Source organism: Thamnophis sirtalis, unplaced genomic scaffold, assembly GCF_051295495.1.
Source record: "Thamnophis sirtalis isolate CommonGarterSnake01/CBP01778 unplaced genomic scaffold, rThaSir2_p1.2 scaffold_15, whole genome shotgun sequence".
Classification (NCBI taxonomy): domain Eukaryota; kingdom Metazoa; phylum Chordata; class Lepidosauria; order Squamata; family Natricidae; genus Thamnophis; species Thamnophis sirtalis.
Genome location: NW_028261395.1, coordinates 37,348,170 through 37,357,875, shown reverse-complemented (window position 1 = coordinate 37,357,875; position 9,706 = coordinate 37,348,170). Strand labels below are relative to the sequence as shown.

The following is a 9,706-nucleotide window of genomic DNA, read 5'->3' as shown; positions in this document are numbered from 1 at the left end:
CCGCTGCTAGCGAAGCCCCACTCTAGCTCTGGGGATAAAAGGCAAGGGGCGGAGAGGAATAGATGTGGCAGAGAGGAGGGGAGAACAGTGGAAATCTATGGGCCGGTCCTCGGGACGGAAGAGCCACCGCTGCTAGCGAAGCCCCACTCTAGCTCTGGGGATAAAAGGCAAGGGGCGGAGAGGAATAGATGTGGCAGAGAGGAGGGGAGAACAGTGGAAATCTATGGGCCGGTCCTCGGGACGGAAGAGCCACCGCTGCTAGCGAAGCCCCACTCTAGCTCTGGGGATAAAAGGCAAGGGGCGGAGAGGAATAGATGTGGCAGAGAGGAGGGGAGAACAGTGGAAATCTATGGGCCGGTCCTCGGGACAGAAGAGCCACCGCTGCTAGCGAAGCCCCACCTAGCTCTGGGGATAAAAGGCAGGTGGGGGGGGGAGATAAATAGATGTAGCAGACAACCATTTATCTTCCGGACGGACCGACGTGTTAGCCTGCATTGAGAGAGTAATTTTTTGCCGGGGCTGCCGGCGCTCCTAAGAAAGGAATCATTGACAGAGGGTTTCTTGTGTTTGGGGGCGCTGGGTCAGAACGGCAGAGTTTGTAGAACAGCGCATCTGTCTGAGGCCTGCGAGACGTTCAGAGGTAGACTGCCTCTGGCTGGAGAGGTTCCATCCAGCTCTTGTCCCTTCTGCGCATTATACCACCTTCTTTTTCCATATATACAGGACTCCTGAGATGGGAAGCCAGCGTAAATATTTCAGGCCAGCCAGCTCTAGGAAATATAAAAACCGAAAGGTAAGAAAAACTGAAAAGCCCAGAACTGCTAAGAAGCTTTAAGCTCCACCATTGGCTGTGAGAATGAGGGGTGTGTGTGTGTGTGTGTGTGTGTGTGTGTGTGTGTGTGTGTGTGTGTGTGTGTGTGTGTCATGAAGGACCAAGAAACTTGTGACTTCAAAAGGGGCACATTTGCCAACTTTAGTCAGAACCATCAAATTATTCTCTTTTTTAAAAAAAGAGCATTTCATCTGAAGCACTGAGCCCAGCCCCCACCCCCCGAAGCCGCAGCCTGCCAATCAGGACCCTGCCAATCAAAAGGTTGGGACTCTTTTGAGAGTTGGGGAAAAGGACAAAGAGAAAGAATCAGAAACAGGCCCAGCACCGGAGGCTGTCTTACGTTTTTTAAAGATTTTTATTTTTTTTCCCGTTTTTAAGTATGGAGGCTCAAGTAAAAGAGATGTAGATTCCAATTTGAAGCATTACATATTAAAAAAAAAAAATAACCAGTCTTTCGCATTCCCATAGAAATCAAGAACAAGTCAAAAGCATTATCACACGGCAGCCTCTCGCATGGAAAGCAGGACTGGGGTGGTGGTGGTGGTGTTTGACTCTTGCCAGCTTTTTGCAGATCCCTTAAGGGAGTGGTTCCCAAACTTGGCAACTTTAAGACTTGTGGACTTCAACTCCCAGAATTCTCCAGCCAGCTCTGCAGAGCTGGCTGGAGAATTCTGGGAGTTGAAGTCCACAAGTCTTAAAGTTGCCAAGTTTGAGAACCACTGCCTTAAGGGGGGGGGGCAGCTGGCCGCTGCCTGCACCCCCCCCCATACACACATCTCCCCCCCCCCCCGTCCTCCTTTCTCAACTTTTCTTCCAAACATACACCAAACACATTTTCCACTATGGATTTTTTCCCCCCCTCTCCTCCCTCCTTCCTTCCTTCCTTTCACAAACCATGGTTATTTAATAAAGGGTTTTTTTCTGTTTTTTTTGTTTCTTGTACATTTTTTACACCAATATAACAAAATATGGAAAGAGCGGTGGGAAGCCGGGGAGGATCGCACCAAGAAATCGAAAGAAAAAAAACATGATCGGTGGAAATTAGGCGGATAAAACGTAAGGCCCAAGAAGAAAAGGCGGGGGGGGGGGAGGAGGAAGGGTCGAAAAAGGCCGGGAAGGGCACAAATCTCTCAACAGAAAATACATTTTGCAAGGCTGTGGGCAATAAGACAGTGGGAATTAAGCTGCTAGAGAGCCCCCACCCCCTTCACAGCGCCCCCCGCCCCCCCCCCAAAAAAGTTTTTACAACTTTATTTGGGGTGGTGGTGAGAAAAAAAAACAGGCTTTTATTTATATTTTATGAGTGGAAGAATATTGTATGCAGGAAATGAAAATAACGGGGAAGAGGCCAAGGGGGGGGGGGGGAGGAGGATGCCAGAGAGGTGGGGAGGAAGAAAAAAAAGATTCCTAAGAAATTTAGGGAGGGGTGGGGGTGCTAATGAGTGCATGGCGTGTCTTGTTAGCATCCTCGAAGGGGAGACGCTGGATTCTAACTTTGCTGTTTTCTCTTCAATGCCTCCACCAGGTCGTTCTTGAGAGCTTCCTGCTTCGATTTGTCCGCAAACGTCTGCACAGACCTGGGGGAGGAAAGAGGCAGGGGGTTAGAAGGAGGAAGGAGGTTTGGGGAGGGGGCCAAGAGCAGCGGAGGCGGCTTCCGGCAAATTCCCCCCCCCCAAAAAAACCCAGCATCTCCGACACGTCAGTTAGCGCTTCTCCGTGGATCGTAACCGGATCCACAGTAGCTGACCTCCATTGCATCCTTGTTAGCATTTGGAAGGGGAGAGGGTGTGTGTGAAAGGTCCGTCGTAACTCCGAGCGGTTGTTAAACAAGGACTCTCTGTAACACGGCAGCCTGGTCGAGAGTGAGTGGAGGGTGGGTTTGTTGTTGTTGTTCCCGGGTTGAAAATCACTCACAAAAACCACACCCCTCACCACTGGAGGGATTCAGCAAGTTCTCTCCGGAATCACAAAAAGCCAGTAGCGGTGACTGCGGGAGGCCCCGCCCGCCTGCCCGGGAGGCGCATGCGCGCTCACAGAAAACCAGCAAGACCCCTGACACACACAGCCCGCACACAACAGACGCCCACACGGCTGTCGGCATTCTCAAGAGCAAGGATCTCCACACGGCAAGGCAAGGAGCGCAAACGATGGTTATGCGGAGGCTCCCTCCGTCCTTTTCCTTTAAAAGACAACATAACAACAACAACAACGGGACTTTGCAAGAATTAGAAGTTAGTTGGCGTGAAGGCTGAATTCTCTCATGCGGATCTATGCGCTCAGTCGGTGAGTGGTGGTTTTAGTGTCAAGATGCCCACGTAAGCCAGTTTCAGTACTGGGGAGGGGAGGGGAAAGGAGGAGGAGTGGGGAGGAAGAGGATGGGACGGGGTGGGGTGGATGTATACCTGAGTTGGTTTAGTTATCAGGCTGAATGTACATCTGGCGCTGAGTCAAAACCTGGGAGAGCTCCCTCTGCAACTGCTTATATTTTTGGTTGTCGGGAATAGCGTCAATTGATCTGGGGCGGAGACGAAAGAGGGCAGCCAAGGAAGGAAAGAAAAGGGTCAGACAAGTTGGCAGAGAGGAGAAAACGAGGGAGAAAGGCAAAGGGGGACGGGGGATCGAGAACCGAAAGGAGAACAGGAGGCAGGAAGGAGCCGTACGGAGTCTCCTGAAATCTCCCAGATTTCGTAGACGAACGAGAAAGAAAGAAAGAAAGAAAGAAAGAAAGAAAGAAAGAAAGAAAGAAAGAAAGAAAGAAAGAAAGAAGGAAGGAAGCTGGGAGTCTTTTTCTCCATCTGGAGCCTTTTCGTCTGATGCTAAAATCGGCTCCCGGCAAACCATCAACCCCTCTGAGCAACTGAAGAAGTGGGTGCCAAAGGCCGGCAAGCAGCACCATGGGGCACGGCAGGGCACCTTTGCTGTGGGTGATGGACAGGATCAAGTTTGGGGAAAAAAAAAAAGGAGAGAGAAGATTTCGGGGGAATCGGAGGTAGCCTTCCCAACCCCTAAACAGGCCCTTCCGGCTGATTGGATTAGGATTGATCCATCCCATCTTCCGAATCGGCCAATCCATGGCAGAACTGATGGGAGAAGGCGGAAAGACTTCCTAGAAGGCAAGGCTGTCTGGGGCAGGGGGAAGAGAAATTTCACAGAACAGCAGAGTTGGAAGGGACCCCAGAGGTCTTCTAGTCCAGCCCCCCTCCCCCCCAGTCCGCTTAAGAAAGGAGACCCTAGACAAGGGGTTTCCAACTCAATTTCATTGAGGGCCGCGTTAAGGTTGTGTCTGACCTTGGGAGGCAGGACATGGCCAGCATGACATCACTAGTGTTGGCGGGGGGGGGAAGGGGAGACACCTGTGGTGGCCCTAAGTTCTCTGCCAGAGAAAGCCGCCTCCTGCCACCCTCTGCCAGCCAAAATAGAGCTGGGTGGGTGGGTGGGTGGGTATGCATGGCCCTCGCGAGCTCCGTTTTCGCTGGCAGAGGCACTGCAGGCGGGTCCTTTGGTATTTCCATGGAAGCAGTGGCTCAGTGGCTAAGACGCTGAGCTTGCCGATGAGAAAGTTTGGCGGTTCGAATCCCTAGCATCGCGTTAACGGGGCGAGTTCCCATGACTTGTCCCAGCTTCTGCCAACCTAGCCGTTCGAAAGCAGGTAAAAAATGCAAGTAGGAAAAGAGGGACCCCCTTTGGTGGGAAGGTCACAGCGCTCTGTGCGCCTTCGGCGTTGAGTCATGCCAGCTACATGACCACGGAGACGTCTTTGGACAGCGCTGGCTCTTTGGCTTTGAAGCAGAGATCAGCATCGCCCCCTAGAGTCGGGAACGACTAGCTCATATGTGCGAGGGGAAACATTTCCAGGGCAGCTGCATGGGCCAGATATAAGCACCCTGAGGGCTGGATCTGGCCTCTAGGCCTTGAGTTTGACACCTCTGCCCTAGACCATTTCCAACATATATACATATATGTATGTATGTATGTATGTATGTATGTACTGTATGTATGAATGTATGTATATATAAACATGAGCACAGCATTGCAGTCCATCCATTGTTACCTCAGCCCGTTGACAATGTCCTTTGTCTTTCCAAAATAAATCTCATTCAGCGTACTTCTGATTTTATTCTCCATGTCCTAAAAGGGAAGAGAGAGAGAGAGAACTGATGGTCATCCCAAGGCCCTGTGGTTTTAGGGAGAGGCGGGAGGAAGGGAGAAACATTAGACAAGCCCACGGAGAGAGAAGCTGCCCACATTTTTAGGCCCCCAAAGAGACTCTGTTGGCCTTCCGGTCTCCTATGAAGCCCATGGAAAGCTTTTGATTAGATGGGACTCTCCACTGACGACAAACTCCCGACTGGAGCATCAATTCCAACAGCTCTTCCACATGGCCCATTCTTCTTGTTGTTAGTTGCAAAGTCGTGTCCAACCCATCGCGACCCCATGGACCACGTTCCTCCAGGCCTTCCTGTCCTCTCCCATCCCCTGGAGTCCATTTAAGATCACTCCGACTGCTTCGGTGACTCCATCCAACCACCTCCTTCTCTGTCGTCCCCTTCTTCTTTTGCCCTCCATCATTCCCAGCATGAGGCTCTTTTCCAGGGAGTCCTTCCTTCTCATCAGGTGGCCAAAGTATTTGAGTTTCCTCTTCAGGATCTGGCCTTCTAAAGAGCAGTCAGGGTTGATCTCCTCTAGGACTGACCGGTTGGATGGCCTTGCAGTCCAAGGGACTCACAGGAGTCTTCTTCTCCAGCATCAAGAGTTCAAAGGCCTCCGTTCTTTGGCGCTCAGCCTTCCTTATGGTCCAACCTGCACAGCCATACACCGCAACTGCAGAAACCATGGCCTATTCTTACATGCTTCCTATTTTTAATGTTAATTTTAATCTAATTCCTATTCTTTTCTTCCATCCTCCCTCTGAGCTTGTAATCCTCTAGCCAGCCAGACACCTCTGGGCATTTCTTAAAAGACAAAGCCCGCTCTGCTTGTAATCCATTTGGCAGAATCGTAGCAATTTTCAAGTATGGAATAACGGTGAATAAAAATAGGGAATCCTGCAGTTCCATGTGAACGGTCAGATGGGATATTGGCCACCAGGGGCAGCAAGCAGCTGCAAAAAAAAGAAGGCTACCTTTCTTCCCAGTTCAATTGGCTGGTTTCAGGCTAGTTGCCCAGTATACATTTCGAGGGCAACTGTCCAAATTTCTGATCATCCAGGCGCCAACCTTGGGGGAATGGACCGTGGGCAGCCTCTCCACCTCCCGGGAAGCAGTGAGGAGACTTTGCGATACGTAAAAGGAGGGTTTTAAGACCACGGCACGAAAAAGCTGCTTTCCCCCCGTCTTCTGCGTGTATTTTATAATAAAATATTTATTTTATTTTTATACAAACAATTTATTTTCCATTAACCAGTGTGTCATCTGGGTGCAAATATTTTGTGCCAACATTAAAATATTCAATCTTATTCATTATTTAATCCCATCTTATCTTAATTTCCAATACCTTAAGTATCTAGTTTTATAACAATCCCATTGTGATTTATTTAACTCTGTTCGTTTTAACTATTAATACATTTTTCTATACTTTAGATCAGTGGTAGTCAACCTGGTCTCTACCGCCCACTAGTGGCCGTTCCAGCTTTCATGGTGGGCGGTAGGGATTTGCTGCAACTCTGCTTTATAAATTTTATAAAGTAAAGTTACTTCCCTACTTTATAAATCACCATTACTGTGGAACCGGTGGGCGGTTAGAAAATTTTACTACTAACAGAGATATAAAAGTGGGCGGTAGGGACAAAAAGGTTGACTACCCCTGCTTTAGATAATTTATTTTACTATTAATTCTTATGTCTGTTCTCTAACCATCGGTAAAACGATGCCCAAATTGTATAATAATCAGTTTGTTCTTTCTCTTTGATTGCCAGTGTCAATCTATTCATTTCTGCACATTCTAATATTTTCCTTATCACATTCTCCTCTGTCAGGATCTCTTCGCTTTCCCAATTTTGTGCAAATACGATCCTAGCTGCTGTTATAACACGAATAATCATATATATATATATATATATATATATATATATATATATATATATATATATATATATATATATATATATATATATATAATATATATATATATATATATATATTTTCTTTACTATAATTTTCTGTATATTTTATGCATGAATCTTCTCCGATGTTTAGTGGCAACACATTTCCTTCTCTATGCATTTGGGTAAAGTGGCAGGGAGAGGGAGGTCAAAAAAAGAACACTAAGATCTCTGTGCCCCCCTCTCCCTCTGCCCCCCCCAACCCAATGCCCCCCCAACCCAAGAGGTGGGCACCTCCTCTGGCCGGCTAGCCAGCCCCTCCCTTTGCAATTAATTCTGCAAAAGCAGGGGTGAAGATATTAACGGTTTAGATGCCCCAGAGAGGACTAGAATTGAGGTGTGAAGCCAAGACATACTCTCAGCCCAACTGGGCCCTTCAGCTACTAGTTGCCCATTAGCAAAACCGCAAAGGTCAAAGGTTAGGAGCCAAGGGGGCCTTCGCCCCATTTCCTGAACCCATGGTCTGGGGGGAGGGGATGTTAGAAAGGACTCTCTCTATCACGAGGGGCTTACCTCAACCAGACGGCCAATATTGGCTATATGCGGAGAGGAATCGCTCACCGTCTCGTCTTTTTCCATCTGGGAAGAAAGGAAGGACAAAAGTGAGGAGGAGGAGGAGGAGGAGGAGGAAGAGGGGGAGACAGCCGACTGCAGAAGTGAGGCTGGGCCCCACCAGAAGGAAAATGGTCAGTCATCCCAACCCACACATGGGACAAGACTGAGGTGCCCAACGGACTTCTAGGCCGAGGAGCGAGGGGGTCTAGTGGGTATTGTGGCCTGCCAGCGGCAGACTCAGACAGTGAGGAGGTTGAGAAGGAACATGGGCCAGTCCTGGAGTCTGGGGAAGGCTCTGTGTCAGAGGTGGAGAGGAGGCCAGGGCCGTAAGCCAGTTATCAGCTGCCTTCAGAGCCAGACATCAGAGGGGCAGAAGAACAGTTGGAGCCTGTTCCCAGTGTGTGCATGCAGAGAGCTGCCAGGAGAAAGGAACAGCCAAGGAACAAGGGTCGACTTCGGAGTAAGGCCATAAATGGATGGTTAATGCCCCCCTCCCCCATAGTGAATAAAGAGGAGCGAAAGGGGAGGGGAGTTTGCAGGAGACAATGAGTTCAATTCATTTGGGTGAAGATCCATCCCTGACTACTTGCCAAGTAATTGCTGCTACAGCATGGCGTTTAGAAGATATCGGCTTGACAGCTCTTCAAGCCTGATAAAAAGACTAGTTGTGAAATCTCTCGAAAGACTTTGCTGGAGAGGAATTCCCTTTAACCTAAATAAAAGGGGTTTTATCGGGATAGACGAGTCAGCTTTGTTCTTTTGGGAAGCCTCGGTCAGGACAGCAGACCAGGATGGAGTGCAGGTCCCTCGATGCCCCCCTCCCTCTTTCCACAAAGGCAAGGAATGTTCCTGAGACATGGAGGGGGGGGGGACGGACTCTGCGTCTTCCCCCAGCAGAGGGAGAGCATCGCACGGACAGTGCCTGACGGGGCATGTAATTTCATCAGCGTGCCTTCCAGGCAAGCAACGGCCTGCTGGTGGCTGGGTGCCAGCTCCAATTAGCCGGGCCCGGTGTGTTTTTTATAAACACACAAAAGGGGAGGCCGGGAGGGAGATTAAGGCCTTTGTTTCACTGGGTGTGTGCGATGGGGTGGGGGGACAGGAAGAGCTGGTGGGGCCCTCCGGGAGCTTCTCCCATCTCTCATGCTTGGGCATTTTCTGCGCCTTCTGCAGAGTGCTCAACTAGCTCTCGGCTCAAGGCCAGATGTTTGCAAGAGCTGGGCGCCCTCCTCCCACCCACCCACCCACCCCCAACAACAGGGCACAGGTGTCCCCAAGTGCTGAAGTAGGGTCGGGTGGGGAAAATTAAGGGGGAAGGGCGGGTGGTGCCGTTCCTTCCCTCCCTCCCCATCTGGAAGCAACAGTCCCAGAAGGGGTGGGGTTTTTTGGGGGTGGGTGGGAGAATTTGAAAGACCCACTGCAGATTAAAGCTGGTGAGAGAGAGAGGACATTGTTGAAATGCTGTTGAGAGGCACTGACAATGGGGGAGAAGGTGGAGGCGATTACAGAAATGCAACAGCTGTTTGGTGGAAAGCGGGAAAGAAGGTTTTCGTTTTATTTTATTTTATTTTAATCTTCCGATCCCAGGAATTTGAAGCACCCAAACTTGAGAGGCACCGGCCACTTGGGGAGGGACTGTTCCATTACCTTCACAGGCTGCTTGAGGAGTTTTCAATGTGGAGCCTGAAGGGGGAGGTGTGGGGGGGGGGGGAGGAAAGTACTTGGCTCCATGAAGATACAATGAAAAACTGATATATATTTAATGTCACTAAATAGTGGATGGTCTCTTGTGACGAGCCGATAAACAGAGAAAGGAAGCAGTAGGCCTCCTCCCATATTTGGGCATACCAGGGGTTGTGACACTAAATACATACCTATTTCCCTGGCTCAGCTCTTAAAGGAGGAGAACCTTGTGGCTTAGTGGTTAACACAAAGCCCAGGTTCGAATCCCAGTAAGGGTATGGCTAGCTGATGAGAGCTAATTAGCTTGAAATAGATCTATACTAGTCTCCCTTTATTTATCAGCACAAATACAACACAAATGTAACAAAGGCAACAGTAAAAATATAGGAAGATAGGAAGCAGTAGGCTTCCTCCCATATTTGGGCATACCAGAGGTTGTGACACTAAATACATACGTACGTACATACATACATACATGAATTGAATAATTTAGAATTTTTTGTTTTAAAATGAAGGATAAGGATAATAATGAATCT

General features: G+C 49.2%; 1 protein-coding gene across 2 annotated transcripts in view; it reads right to left on the bottom strand.

Moving 5' to 3' along the window:
- Positions 1-1,612: 1,612 nt before the first annotated feature.
- Positions 1,613-9,706, bottom strand: part of CAPZB (capping actin protein of muscle Z-line subunit beta) — a 57,020-nt gene continuing 48,926 nt past the window's right edge. Inside the window, exons 7-9 of one of the 2 annotated variants that reach the window (XM_087701829.1) lie at positions 7,446-7,511; positions 4,884-4,960; positions 1,613-2,409 (exon numbers count right to left, since the gene is read on the bottom strand). In XM_087701829.1, coding sequence (XP_087557955.1) covers positions 2,322-2,409; positions 4,884-4,960; positions 7,446-7,511 — 231 coding nt within the window. In that variant the 3' untranslated portion in view covers positions 1,613-2,321. Of the gene's footprint in view, positions 2,410-3,215; positions 3,348-4,883; positions 4,961-7,445; positions 7,512-9,706 lie in introns of those variants that run through there. The other variant, XM_087701828.1, reaches the window with a different exon arrangement.